Below are 15,731 nucleotides of genomic sequence, written 5' to 3'. Positions count from 1 at the left end.
ATATATTATGGTCTTGCTATTCTGGTGTCGTCTTCTTCTTCTACTTCTTCTTCTTCTTTAACATCAAGAAATCTCTATGTTTATGCAAATGCCTCATCAAATGTGCAAAAACATTATTCCTCCATTTCATGCTCTTTAAAGAGATGTGCATCCGGCGCTATAATGTATCTTTAAGTTTATCCTGTTATTGCTTCGTATATAAAATGTATTTCTGTAATTTTTTCTAGAAATTTAGTTTAAACTAACCTTTATGTTATGAGGTACAGGTAGTAAGTTGTTAGGCACCAAAATATGAATGTTGAAGTAAAACAAGTGCACTTTGTTCTCGATTTCTAAATATTGGTTGAAACTTTTAATCATCTAAGGTAAGGAGGAAGTTATGTTTGAGGTCGACCAGTTATTTGACTAGACAAAGAATTTACTGAGTTAGTGGCAAAAAAATCCTCACCTTAAATTGTTTTTAGTTGCATATTATATATCTTATGAAGACATCTAACAAATCATTATCACCTTCTCCAGATTTATTCACTGCAAAAAATTTCAGTTCACCAAGACTTAAATACTGACTCCGAGTCTTTCTTTGGACTTCTCTGGTAGAGTTTTCGTTGTTGTAGAAAACATGTGCCACCTGATACGCATAAACTCTAATTCGTTGTTGAAAAAAGATGAAATGAGATGTGCCACCTAATACGCTTAAACGCTTGAGGAAATTCTTTAAGCTGTTTGGAGTTATCTATTGAGGTTACAATCCGAATGTTTAATTTGAAGTCCTTTTGAGGGTTTCCAAACTTTTTGTTGTTCGTAAGCCGATAATAAAACATTATAAAGTTGATGAGCCCGAAAATTATAATGAACAAATAATGAAGTCCAAATTGGATGCACAGGCTTTCCCTTGTAGTTTTATTTAAAATAAAATAAGGTTAGACCGACATACATAGCTGTTTGGCTTGGAATATTTGCTCTTCAAATGCAGCTGAGCTGAATTAACAGACAAGTCCAGAAATTACAAAATACGGAGGTCACACTATTACAACACCTTTTACTAACAAAATATAGACTTGTGTACAGATACATCTTTAGCAAGTAGCCATAGACTTGCAAACAATTTCTGAAACTTGTGTACAGATACATTTCACCAGCATTAAGTTTTCAACAAGGAACTTTTCTACAGATAGACAAAAGAAAAATATTCACCCATTTCCCTTTTAGTAATGCAAACTATGCTGCAATATGTTCCCCTTTCAGCTGCCTACACTTGTATTTCACTGGTATGAAGAGCAACTTTTTCGAGAATAGCAGGCCTCCAAGTTGCAATCTCTTGCTCATTCAACTGACGACTACTATTTTGGGCTGTGCTATGGCTTCTGTTTCTAGCAATGGGAATATCATGATTGTGCTTGCCCTCATATGTTGTTATGACAGCTTTTGGATCTGCTGAAGCTCTCTCAACATGTTTACGAACATTGCATCCAGGGTATGTGCAACGATAATAACTCCTGCAAATCCATCTGACTGCTTATAGATGTTCGTTCATAACTTGAGAGAAGGAATTAAAGGTACTGACCACAAAGTAAAAACACACAAATTTTAATCACATAGAACAGTGAACATGAAAACTACACTCCAAAAGATTTAAGAACTAGCCGCTGAACAAGACATCATGACAAGGTATAGTACTTATTCTCAAGTCCTAAGGTCTTATGGTGCTAGTTTTGATCAGCTGAACATGACAACATTTTTGCCAAAAGCTTTAGTAACAAAACTGAAGCATACAACTACTTCCAGTTTCATCCTGAAATTCTTAATTCAATTAATGTTTCTTGCTGGAGTAAAGCTACATCTACACCTGTAGCTATGGTCCTCATGGTTCATGGAAAAACAAGGAAAACAAGATTATACAAAATTTTGGTATTTTTCCCTGTTATTTCCCTAATTCTTTTGTTTTAAAAACTTCAAGTGGTATCTAGAGCCATTTCCTTGAGGGGCATATGAGCAGGAGATGCATTATCAAAATAGTGTTTTCCAAATAGCTCCTCCTGTCTTTGATGGTGAGATTATCAACATTGGGTAGTAAAAATGAAGACTTATCTTGAGGCTTGAGATCTTTGGGAGGCCGTAGAGAGGAATAAGATATTCTTCCACTGCCCAATAATCCCATGATGGTCAAGATCAAAAGCCAAAGGGGAAAGAAAATTCGAAAACCAAAGGTGAAGGCAACCTTGTTTGTTGGGTGTCTACAACAATTTCCACGAGATTTATGGCTCTCAAATCAGCAAAAGAAATTTGGGATTATGTGAAAAGACTACACATGAGATGAAAGAAAACGAGGTATGAACATGTTGAATTTAATAAGGGCATTTGAATTGCAAATGATGAAGAAATCTCAAAACCCATCAAAGATTACTCATACCGGCTTGTTGACATTGTTAACAAGATGAGATTGCTTGACACTAAATTTAAAGATTCAAGCACAAAACTCAAAGCCAAAGTAATTATTCAAGGAAAAATTACCCACCTTGTCAACATTGTAGAAGAAAAAGTCATCGTCCAATTAAATGTTGGAAGACATCAGATGCACAATGCAAGATATTCTATCAGCTTGTCATGAAGCTGTGATTAGCAAAAGCAAATCTCAAAAAAAAAAATAAAAAAAATGAAGTAGATGCCCAAGTCACAAAAGAAAAAAAGATCACTTACTTGTGACAAATATTTTTCAACCAAGAAGTCTTATTTTTGAATGATTGACAGCGGTGGTACAAAGCACATGACAATGTCAAAAATCTTTTTAAACAATTTGTGTCTATTAAAAAAAAGACAGAATCAGGAATGGTGGCTATATTCCTACCAATGAAAAAGAGGTTCTTGCAATCAAAACACATTCAGGTACACAAACAGCTTCAAATGTTTTTTGCCTGATATTGATTAAAATTTGTTAATTATTGGTCAGCTAATAGATAAAGGATTCGTATTGTCATTTGATCACAAGTATTGTCGAATCTTTGATGTCACTAAGCAGAAGTTGAAATGAGAGGTAAAAACTTCTTATTTAATCTAGTAGAAAATATATACAAGTCTTGTAACACCAAAGATTAATTGGTAGATTTATTCAGAGGTCAATTCAAGCCGAGACCACAATATACAGTTCCAGATCCAAGGAGTGTTTGAGAATATTTCTCAGGATATTGCAGAATTAAATAGCAAGCTACATTATCTCTAAAAGATTTCTTTTGCAGAAATTCAATTTAAAGTAGCTAACTTTAGGATTTTAAATTATATTTATTAGAGTCCTTGGTGGCTTGAATTTTTCACCTGGCTTGAATTTAGGAGTCAGTTTACGTTATTTGAATTTGAAGATAAGTTAGCAGCATAGTTTTCTATGTTTTAGTTAGAAACTAAAGCTATAAATATATGTTTCTGAGTTATTAATTCTGGTATTTTTCTCACAATAATTCCCTAATTCATTTGTTTAAAAACCAACATGGCCTAAAAGTACTTGGGCGCTCTACGTACGCTGTAGAAACCATCAGATACATATCGACCTGCTTTCATTTCTTTTTGCTTTTCTTTTTCTAATTAAGGTCACAAAGGTTTAGCCTTTAGGATGCCTCGCTTGATGCCAATTTGTTTCATTGAGAGGAAAGTTTTCTAGAGCAACTTGGGACAAACAAAATATTAAAGTGAAATAGGCAAAAGAAAACAGAAGCTAATGCGGGACGCTCCTTTTTCGTCATCTATCATCCCAGCGCGTCAGACAATGAGCACCGGAGAGTAAAAAACCAGGTAATTTTTAGGAGACGGGGATCCAATGCAAACCTTGTCTTTTATATCCCTTTTCTTGTTAAGGTCTAAAGTCAAACTTCACAAGGCTGAAAATATTTTGCTCAAATATAATGAAGATGACATGTAAATGAGACCAAATTAAAATCCTAGAATTCAATAAAGGTGTTCTTCGACTTCTTTTAACAGTAAAAGCTGTTCATATGACTCATTAAAATGATACATTCTTTTCCTACTCAATCTATTTTTTTTAATTGTGATTGAAGAAGAAGTGACTTCTTACGGGTTAAACATGCAGGAACAGCACAAAACAACATAACTCAATGCAAAATCACAAGGAACTAGCAAGAAGATTTTATGGTACTAATACCATATCATTGAAGAATATGTCATGGAAATAGTAGTAGACTCCTAAATTATTTGTTTTTCCTTTGTCAAATTCCGAGGAAATATGCAAGTGGAATATCCTAGAGGACGGACAAAAAGCAGGATACATGTAAACACCACTGCTTTAGACAATTAAACAGTAGACCAAGCCAGCTGCAAACAGCAGAGCGACTAACACATTCTAAAGGTCACAGTTAAAATACATAGAATAAGTAGAATTACCTTGGATGATGATTCCCTTTCACCATTTTCTGTCCATATTTACGCCACTTGAACCCGTCATCCAAAATGTCTACTTCACTCCTTGTCTGCACAACAATCTTGGATTCTGGTTCTGCTTTATGTGATGATGAAAGAATAGGAGTCTCAACTGTTGTCTTCCTGCATCATGGTAACTTGGATCAGATACATATGTGTTTCTCTCCCTCAAAATAGAGATTTGTTAACTCAGAGGAAGAATCCTGAAAGAACTTACATTCTCTTCACATTTGGTTCATCATCATGTTCCTTGCTTGCTGCTGTTTCAGCATCCTCACATTCATTCGAAACAGAACGTTCACACGCCATTTCAGTAGACACCTGTTCAGAATGAGCAACAAGAGCCCCATTTAAGCCGTTGATTTCTAGCTCAGTATGTGTTCCAGTTTCAGGGTTAATATTGGAGCAGTCTGAACCATCCTGAGCACAACTGTCTCTTCTGCGTTTGTTGGGTTGAGGAAGTTCATGGTTGTGATGGCCTTTATAGGTTATCTCAGTTATGTGACCATCAATGGATCGCTCAACCTTCTTCTTGACAAGACATTTGAGATGTGTGCATTTATAGTAGCTCCGAGGGCATTCACTTGCTTTAACCATCTTCTGGCCATACTTCCTCCAATTGTAACCATCAGAAGCTGGTCTATCGACTGAATTAAAGGATGGTTTGTCCTCAGATTGCGAAAGCTGTGGCAGTTCAAATTTCTTACTCTTCTGGTCTGACGACATAGTATCTAATTGAGGTTGTAAAGAAGACTCCTCTGGGTCAGATGCCCCTAATACTTGTACTGATTTACTTTGCGAGGGGAAATGGCATTCAGCTTGAGTTTGTAAGTAAGACTGGGATAACGCTGCCTGTGCTGTAACATGTGCTAGGGCCTGCTGGTGTGACATTCCAAAAGGACTCTACAAGAAATGATACAATGAGAATGAGTTTATATATAAATAACAAGATGCCACTAAAATTGTTAACTTTTTTATAATCAAAGAATGCATCTTGGGTCTAGTACAATTCAAAACCTATATCATGAGGTGAGAATTTCCCAAACCATATAAGGAAATGACGACTCATTTTATCAACCAATATGGACAGTTAACTCCCTCTCTGCCCAAGAATAGACATTTGATATGTGGACAATATAACATGGGGGTCAAAATTAGGCAACCAACGACAAGGATGGGCCTGATTCTAATACCATCTTAAGAAAATGGATCTTGGACCTAACTCAACGACAAAAACTAGTTCATAAAGTGAGAATTATCCAAGATCATATAAAAAACACCAACTCCATTTCCTCAAACAACATTGGGAACCTAAACGGTCATGAAATCATCATCACTGATACATAACCTTGACCAAACTATACATAACTGGAAATGTTTTTAAAAATACATGGTAGTAAGTTAACCCCTATTATCATGAAAGAGTAGTAGCAACACAGCCATATACCAAAAAGCTCAATCCCTTAGATAAATTCTTCAAAAAAAAACATCCAAATATTTTTTTCGCTCAAACTTGTGGAATAGTAATTAAAAAATCTCTTAGAAAATGAACATGAAGAATTAATTACCTGAACTGCGGAAAGAAATCCAGGTGAATTAAGCAATCCAGAAGGAGTAAAAGCGGTTGGAATGGTGAAGAAAGGAGATTGAGCCACCATTAGATTCATGGGTCGATTCTGTTTATACCCTTGTTTACAATTCTCTTCTTCTCCAGGAAAAAGGGTAGGCGGTTTTGCTAATGGAGAAGCCATAGCTCCAGCAAGAAGCTGGGAGAAAGATGGGTACTCAGATTCAGAGAAGAAAGTAGAGACAAGGGTCATTGGACCTGGACTAAAATAGGGCATATTTCCACCACCAAAAAATGAGTCTTTAGGTGGGATTGTTAGTGTTGAAAGTGAAGACACTGAAACTGATGGAGCTTTGAAGTTTTCCCCCATTTTTAATTAAACCAAAAACATACAGCAAGATGATTGAATTTTTCTCTCTTTTGAATTCCTTCAACAACTTTCTTTCTTGTTTTGCTTTTTGGGTGGGTGGAGTAATGAATGATTTGTTTTATTCAAATTTAATTATTGGTTACAACTTTTCTTTATCTGGCTCATTTTTTTTCCTTCCATACTAGGTTATATAAATATTTTGGGAAAGAGTCAAATATGTTGCTAAATTTTTTTAAAAAATTTAAATATATTTTTTATTTAAAGTTTTGCTTACTCATGTCATTGTTGTTTAACTTTTGACATAATTATGCATTTATATAGGTGTTAGTTGGTCTATTAGATATATCCAACTCTTTTTCTATTTCTTTACATATCATTTGACCTTACAACATCACATATATATGAAAACGAAAAGGGATCAATTATGCCGCTAAAAAATTCGGACTTATTATCATCTAATTCGATCCAGAAATCAAACTCCTTTTAAATAAACTACCCGACCCGTTTTCAATAATTTTGTTTAATTTTTTTTTTGTAAATGAGTAATTGATTAATAAAAAATAGGAATAATATGGGAAAAAATTAACGGTAAAAATCCACAAATAAATATAATAAGCTTAAGTTAAACAATTTCAACAGTTTTTTACATTTTTTATTTTTCACTAAATTCCAAAAATAAGCAATTAATTAATAAAACTATTTTATAAAATTAACGCCAAAAATATACAATGTAACCTTAAATTCAACAATTTCAATAATATTTTTTCATTTTTATTTTTTTCGACGAATACCAAATAATGAGTAATTTATTGATAAAAAAAATAGGAAAACAAATATAAATTTCACACCAAAAATTCACAAATAAATACAGTAATCTTAAATTACGTATTTTCAATAAATCTTTTTAGATAAATCTCGAAAATGAGTAATTGATTAATAAAAAATAGGAAAAATATGGAAAAAATATATAAAATTAACGCCAAAAATTCAAAAATAAATATAGTAACCTTAAATTCAACACTTTCAATAATTTTTTATATTTTATATTTTATATTTTTTCTATTTTTTATTAATCAATTGCACATTTTTGGAATATACCGAAACAAAACCAAAATTAAAAACTTGTTAGAAATGTTTAATTTAAGGTTTTTTTGCCGTAAAATTTTTTTTTTTTCATATTTTTATTAATTTTTATTAATAAATTACTCATTTTCGGGATTTACCGAAAAAATAAAAATTTTAAAAATTTTGTTGAAATTATTGAATTTAAGTTACAATATTTATTTGTGAAGTTTTGGTGTTAATTTTATACCTTTATTTTCATATTCTTTTAATCAATTACTTATTTTCGAAATTTACCAAAAAAATAAAAATTTTGTTCAAATTGTTGAATTTAAGGTTACTATATTTATTTGTAAATTTTTTTGGACTAATTTTATTATTTTTATTTTCTATGATTTTTTATTAATCAATTACTCATTTTTGAGACTTATCGAAAAAAATAAAAAATTATACAAAATTGTTGAAAATGGGTCAAGTAGTTTATTTAATAGGTGTAAGACCCCTAAAATAACTTAGGTGAAGCTAGAGCCTAACATGATTGTTGTGATAGTCTAAGGTCCTAAATTGGTTTATAATGTGGTTTAGAGGCAGTGGCTAAGGGTTTAGGTGCATTGGAAGTCAAACGTCAAGGGACGACCAAGACGTTCGACGACTAAGTCACTTATGTGCCTCATATGTGGTATATGTGTTTATATGTGATTCATGAGGGGATAAGGTCCGTATAAGAGTTATTATAGTGTATATAGACAGTGTGTCAAGTTTCTTGAAGTTTGGAGGTCAAACATCCAAGAACGTCCATGGCGTTCGAAAGGTTTGCCTTGAAACGAGCTTGCGTGTCGATGTATGTTTCGTCGATTTTTGCGTGTTCGTTTTGGATGAAACTCATGTGGTAGGTTCTTACTCGTATGCGAGTATATTTGGGTTGAAACGTGCGGGTACGACTCCACATAGGACGCACAAGGGTCCCTAAATGAGAACCCCAACTTGGAGCTCAACGCTGCCAGACAGTGCCAAATGATGACCCAAACGACACCTGTCGTCCGGCGACGGCTCGTCAATGGGTAGCATCGATGGATCTACTTGGCCTACAGGTTGAGGAGTTGCAAGAGAAACCAACGAGACCTCATCGATGGGGCGTGGGTGAGACCACATACCGTCGGTGCTGCACGTCGATAGAGTTGTATGTTTCCTGCCAATTTTCTATTAAGGCTTGGGGTTTTTGGGAAATTCACCCCAAGTGTTATAAAGTGTGAGGACGGTTGTTTTGAGTGTTTATGGGTATAAGAAGAGTACATAAGTCATTAGACTCTCATTATAACCCTAATATCTAAATCAAAACACTTTCCCTCCCAAAGTTTCTTCAAAACATCCATGAGAGTTTAAGGTGAATATGGAGCTTGAAGATGGTTCTTCAAAGGAGTTTCTTCTTCAATTTTCATTGGGTACTTTTAATAAGTGATGGGATTTCTTCATCTAAGCTTTCTCTCATCTTAGAGCCAATTTCAAAGATGATTTTCAAAGATTTCAAAGAGATGAAAGTCCACTTTCTACTCTAAGTCTTTGGTTCTTGCATGAAACATTTTCAATCACTAAGTTATGAAAATATTGATGTTTTCCAATGAAATTCTCCATGAACCCTTGACCTTCACAAATCTCTCAATTTGACTAAAATATGGGTTATGTGATCATGCTTAGATATTGATGAATTCATGTGTAGATTATTATGGGCTTTTGATTCATGTATAGATTATCATTAATTGGCTTATAGGTTGTTTCAATATGATCAATTGACTATTGTACATTCTTAGATCTATTGAATACTAGGCTTATTAAATTGATATTGATTATGAGTTCTAATGTAGTTTCATATAGGCTTTTGATTAATGTAATGATTATAGTAAATTGATATCTAGGTTATATTAGATTGACGAATCTATAGTAATTTGACCTAATTTCATGAATATGTTATAAAATTATGTTGAATTGTTGGTTATGGCCATCTGTAAGGGCCTTGTGATGTCGAATTGGATGATTTAGCCTTGAAATCAAAGCGGTAAGATGGAGTGGGGGTGTTTTGCCCTAATTACCTTTATTTCATTTTAATTACACTTAAATTATATTGTGATTGGTATGGTCCACTTATGGTGGCGGTGCTATGTGATTTGATGTGGCCTTATCGGTGTTACTTTATGCAATATGATTATCACGGCCTTGACGGCACTACTTGAAGTAATATGATGCTTTGTATAGTTGTTTTTTGTAAAGTATGATTATGCCTATCTATTTGTGAATTAATGTGAAAGTATGTGTTCTTTCTATGTATGTTAGGAAATCATGTAGACTGTGACTATGTGCTTGTATGTGTAGTCTTAGGGTTGATGCATGGTTGTTCCTAGTTGACTATATGAGTATATAATGGTTATATTGATGATGATATGGTAGTGTATAGGATGACTTAAAGATGATAATGGTTATTTTTAAGTGGCTAAAAGAATGACATGTATTATGAGTTAAAGTGAAGTATGTGGTGTCTTGTCTTGGTTGACTTGTGTCCCTTGCTTTATGTATGTATGAATGTGAATATGTGATTTCTTGACTTAGGAGGCTTAAGTCTCCTAGTCTTGAATGTATTAATGATATGTGACCTTGAATGATGTTAAGAGGGTCTGTATGTGAAACCTTGAACCTAGTGGTAAGGTTATGAATGTTGAAGTCGTATGCCGTAATGATATCCTTCAATTAAAGAAATGATGGACTTAAGGTTGATTGGATGGAACTGCATCATATCATAACTTAGGAAAGTCCTCATGAGCTTCTTGTCGCCATTGGAAGGTAGCCCTAAGAGGACCTCTTTGGTAGGGTAAATGTTATTAGGTTATGAGCTAGACATGGAACCCAATTGTATGAACGTTTAATGTGAATTACTCTATGAGACCAAAGGCTAACACCGAGTGAGTATGGTAAGGGAAGTAGTTCTAGTTATGAATGAGACTATATTACAAAGCATTCCCTTCATATTCCTTAACTGTGTGCCTACATGGAATATGTCCAAGTTCTACCATTGGAAAGTAGAACAACTCATTGGAGTAGGTTAGAACTCCAAATTCCATGCTTTGCTACCATGGTCTATGTCGGTTATTGCCTATTCTCATCATATGGGATACCTACTAGCATTAGAGAAATTCTATGAGGTTTAGGTGATGGTATGGGACACTAATAGGCTTTGAAGGTGTTAGTGAGAGTCCATAAGTCTTGTCCAAGACCATTACTTGAATGTCTTTTATGTGATGAATGAGTCTTAAATAAACTAATGAATGTAATGACTTAAGTTATGAAAGTATGTTAAAATGAATAAGTACTTACCTAGAGTAGCTAAGGGTTGTCTAGTTAAGGTGTGAAGGGGGCATAAGAATGCTCACTTCATATCTTACCTACATAAGTCTTAAGAATGACTCTAGTTAGGGAAGATGATTGTTTATGTGGACATGATCCAAACTTAGTTATTCTTAAAAATTACTTAGGTAATCTTGAAGAGGTCAATCATGGACGTTATCTTATTGATTTACTAAAGTCTTTTGATAGCCTTTGGTAGGAGAATGTCACTTTCATATGTTTGGTATCTTGTAAAGGTATGTTGATCTCATTATAGGTCGTCTTAAGGATCATTTAGGTGTGCTTAGAGAGGGTGTATGGGCAGTCTCTCTTGTATTACTTAAGTGAGCCTTAGGGGCTTTTAGTGAGGGAATTATATGCTAAAATATGTGCCAAATGAAGTGAAGGAACTTCACTGTAACAGTTAAATGAGTTCACTGTAACATTTCCTAAATTGTGACTATTTGCTTAAATGATTTTTATGTGTTTTTAAGTTGTTATATGTTGTTCTTATGCTTATAGTATGATGTTTTAATCAAAATTCATGAAAAGTATGTTATTTACTAAATGTCCATTTTCATGGTTTTTGCATGACTTCCATACTTAGTACATCTAATGTGCTAACCCCTTCTTTTCCATTTTGACTGAAGTGTAAGGAATTTAAAGTCATGATGTGCCATGGAGGATCGATAGGTTTCTAGTGCTTGAAGATGAAGTATTGGTGAGTCCTCACCGATTCGAGGACAAGATCCACATGTCCCTTATTTCATAGTCTTTATTTTATTGTCTTGTATGGGATTAGTTCCAAGTGTTGTGCACTCTAAAGTTTGTTCAAGTAGATGTTTGTAAAGATTTCATGTTTTAAATGAAAGTCTTCCACTTGTATGATGTTTATGAAAGAGTTCTTCGTGTGTGAAGAAAATTTTAAATTCTTACTCATTTTCGTATATTTATCATGCAATAAATGATACGAAAGGCTTAGATGAGACTTCTCGAAGTCTCATTTGCCGTGTGACCATACAAGGATGCTCTAACTTCTAGTGTGTACTTATGGGTTGTGAAAAACATGATTTCAGAGAATAAGGTTTAGGGAGTGTCTTAGTTGTCTCATGAAACACATCTAGTAGAGTCTTATTTATAATGTGAAGTGCGCCACATTATAAATAGGAGGCTATTGGGTGCTAGGAAAAGTTTCACTTCTTCAGTCATCTAACCGTGCCTAAGAGCTTTGTATATGGTGTCTTTCCCTTGTTTTCCTTTATGTGTTGGTCCCTTGAGTGCGACAATATAATGTTGGGTTGAGGGAGAGAAAATATAAGATGTGACTTGTTAGATGAGGTGTGATAGAAGGTGGTTTTGACCTCAGATTGGCTTGGTTACCTTCTGAAAGGTAGTTAGGTTGGAAATAATGGTAAGATATATTGTTAGAGAATGTGAAGGAGTGGTTGTTAAGATAGTTTGAAATTGTTTAAGACCCCAACCATAGGAAAAGAGGTGCTGATATTTGAAAGAGTTAAGGTAAGTTCTCATAGTGTGGGGGATGTAGTGGTTAGATGATGAGACCTTTGAGAGTATTTAGTCTCTATGGGTAGAATTCAGTAAGGAAGTATTAGTAAGGTTTAAGGTGGCTTTGAGACAATTCCTTGTAGTGAATGTTATGTTGACCTTAGAATGGGTTTCTCCTATACGGGGGAGTATGGTGAAGAGTATGGTAGTTGGGAGTGAAGTACCCTCAACTTTTCTTATGTGTTTATTCAATCCTAAAACAAAGAGTTCTTCGTAAGTTGATTTTGTAGGAGTCGTTTGTGGAAAATGAGTTCCAAATATTCTTCTTAAGATATGTAGGTTTGATTGAAGTTTTGTTGCATGAGAAAATGAGTTTTCATGCATGGTATCTTCTTCATGATTCATGTGAATCTTGTGCAGGTTGCTAATTTTTCATATAGTTGAATAGTGATCATGTCTAAATGATTTAATGAGATTGATTTGTTGAGTATTTATAAGGAATTTCTTAAGTGTTGCCTTGTTAAATTGTGAAGCATTTTTACTGTAAGGTTTCCAGATTGCTGCTCATTGTAACATTTTCCAAAATTTGACTAATTCATTCTTTGGTCTAAAATTGTTTTAATGTAATTAGAACTGATGTATATGAGAATGATATTGGATAAAAAATGAGTTTTCGTTATTTGGAATGAAGCATGTGAGTTTCATAGCATAATGAATTATAGAATGCCTTCTAGTTTCTTGTTGTGTTGTGAATCTCTTGATTTTGTGAAATTTTTGTTTTGTTCTTGATTATATGCTATATGATATGGTCATGAGTTGTCAAGTTAAGTCTCTACGCTTTGAAGTGTTTGGAGAATAGCAAGTGTCATTCGAGGACGAATGTTGTCCATGTGGGGGAGAATGTAAGACCCCGAAAATGACTTAGGTGAAGCTAGAGACTAACATGGTTTTAGTGATGGTATAAGGTCCTAAATTGGTTTATAATGTGTCTTAGAGGTAGTGGCTAAGATTTTAGGTGCAACGTAAGTCAAACGTCTATGGAGAATCAAGATGTTCGACGACTAAGTCACCTATGTGCCTGATATGTGGATTTATACGTTTATATGTGATTCATGAGGTTATAAGGTCTTTAGAAGACTTATATAGTGTATTTAGGCAGTGTGTCAAGTTTTGTGAAGTTTGGAGGTCAAACGTCCAAGAACGTCTATGACGTTCGAAAGGTTTGCCTTGAAACGACCTTGCGTGTCTATGTATGTTTCATCGTGTTTGACGTGTTCGTTTTGCATGAAACTCATGTGCTAGGTCTGAAACACGTATACGATAATATTTGAGTTGGAAACGTTCATGTACGAATCCACATAGGACCCACAAGAGGCCCTAAAGGAGAACCCCTACTTGAGCTCAACACTGCAAGGCAGTGCCAAACAACGACCCAAATGAAGGCGAGTAGACCAGGTGACGGCCCATCGATGGGTGGAATCGATGGAGACACTTGGCCTGTATGTTGAGGAGTTGAAGGAGAAACCACGATACCCCATTGACGGGGCGTAGGTGAGACCAGGGATCGTCGATGCTGGGTGTTGATTGTGCTATTTGTTTCTTTCCAATTTTGTGTTAGTTATAAAATGTGATGACGGTTGTTTTGAGTGTTTATGGGTATTTTAAGAGTATATAAGTCATTATACTCTTATTATAACCCTAACACCTACATCAAAACACTTTCCATCCCAAAGTTTCTTCAAAAACCTCCATAAGAGTTCAAGGTGAAGATGGAGCTTGAAGGTGGTTCTTCAATGGAGTTTATTTTTCAATTTTTATTGGGTTCTTCTAATAACATATAGGATTTATTCATCTAAGGCTTGCTATCACCTTAGAGACAATTTCGAAGATTATTTTCAAAGATTTCAAAAATATGAAAAGTCTAATTTCTACTCTAAGTCTTGGGTTCTTGCAAGGAACATTTTCAAACACTAAGATATGATAATGTTGATGTTTAATTGATGTTTTAAAATGAAATTATCCATGAACCATTGAACTTCACAAATCTCTCAATTTGACTAAAATAAAGGTTATGTGATCATGATTTGATATTGATGAATTCATCCGTAGATTATTATGGGATTTTGATTCATGTATAGATTATCGTTAATTGGTTTATAGGTTGTTTCAATTTGATCAATTGAATATTTTATATTCTTTGATCTATTGAATAATAGGCTTATTGAATTGATATTGACTTAAGGTTTATGAGTTCTAATGTAGTTTCACATAGGCTTTTGATTAATGTAATGATTATAGTAAGTTGATATCTAGGTTACATAACGTTGATGACTATGTAGTAATTTGATCTAATTTCATGAACATTGTTATAATTATGTTGAATTATGACCATAGGTAAGGGGCTTGTGATGTCGAATTGGATGATTTAGCCTTGAAATCAAAGTGGTATGATGTAGTGGGGATATGCTGCCCTAATTCCCTTTATTTCATGTTAATTAGACTTTAATTATGTTGTGATTGTTATGTTCCACTTATGGTGGCGGTGCTATGTGAATTGATGTGGCCTTGTCGGCGTTACTTTATGCAATATGATGATCATGGCCTTGTCGGCACTATTTGAAGTTCTATGATATTTTGTATAGTTGTTTTATGTAAAGTATGAGTATGTCTATCAATTTGTGAAGTAATGTGAAAGTATTTGTTCTTTCTATGTATGTTAGGAAATCATATAGACTATGAGTATGTGCTTTTATGTGTAGTCTTAGGGTAGATGCATGATTATTCCTACTTTACTATATGAGTCTATAATGGTTATATTGATGATGATATAGTAGTGTATAGGATGACTTATAGATGATAATGGTTATTCCTAAGTGTCTTAAAGAATGACTTGTATTATGAGTTAAAGTGAAGTTTGTGATGTCTTTTTTTGTTTGACTTGTGTCCCCTTTTTGATGTATGTATGAATGTGAATATGTTATGTCTTGACTTAGGATGCTTAAGTCTCTTAGTCTTGAATGTACCAATGATACGTGACCTTGATTGATGTTAAGAGTGTCTTTATGTGAAGCCTCGAACTTAGTGGTAAGGTTATGAATGTTGATGTCGTAAGCCATAATGGTATCCTTCAATTGAAGGAATGATGGACTTAAGGTTGATTGGCTGGAATGACAATATATCAAACCTTAGGAAAGTCATCATGAACTTCTTGTCGCCATTGGAAGGTAGCCCTAAGAGGACCTTTTTCGTAGGGTATATGTGATTGGGTTATGAACTAGATAAGAAACTCAATTGTCTGAACCTTTAATATGAATTACTCTATGAGAATGAAGGCTAGCAGTGAGTGAATATGGTAAGGGAAGTAGTTCTAGTTAAGAATGAGACTAGATTACAAATGATGCCCTTCATATTCCTTAACCATGTGCCTACATG

The 15,731-nt window shown here is 34.1% G+C and overlaps 1 protein-coding gene across 3 annotated transcripts; it reads right to left on the bottom strand.

The window, feature by feature from the left end:
- Positions 1 to 863: 863 nt before the first annotated feature.
- On the bottom strand, positions 864 to 6,547 carry LOC101246903 (probable WRKY transcription factor 4). 3 transcript variants are annotated; one of them, XR_003245991.2, is made up of 5 exons: positions 5,991 to 6,522; positions 4,640 to 5,325; positions 4,387 to 4,545; positions 2,516 to 2,610; positions 864 to 1,496 (listed from the first exon to the last, which is right to left on the bottom strand). XR_003245991.2 is itself a non-coding variant. In XM_004235446.5 (4 exons), exons 1-4 carry the CDS (start codon positions 6,357 to 6,359, stop codon positions 1,250 to 1,252), a joined length of 1,461 nt encoding a protein of 486 aa, XP_004235494.1. In that variant the 5' UTR covers positions 6,360 to 6,547; the 3' UTR covers positions 864 to 1,249. The 3 variants fall into 3 exon arrangements, 2 of the variants coding, with proteins under 2 accessions (XP_004235494.1, XP_069151062.1); XM_004235446.5 differs by lacking the exon at positions 2,516 to 2,610 and having other exon boundaries at positions 5,991 to 6,547; XM_069294961.1 differs by lacking the exon at positions 2,516 to 2,610 and having other exon boundaries at positions 864 to 1,559.
- Between the last annotated feature and the right edge of the window lie 9,184 nt (positions 6,548 to 15,731).

Source organism: Solanum lycopersicum, chromosome 3 (assembly GCF_036512215.1).
Source record: "Solanum lycopersicum chromosome 3, SLM_r2.1".
Classification (NCBI taxonomy): Eukaryota; Viridiplantae; Streptophyta; class Magnoliopsida; order Solanales; family Solanaceae; genus Solanum; species Solanum lycopersicum.
The sequence above is the reverse complement of the archived record's forward strand: the minus strand, read 5'-3'. Positions and strand labels throughout refer to the sequence as shown.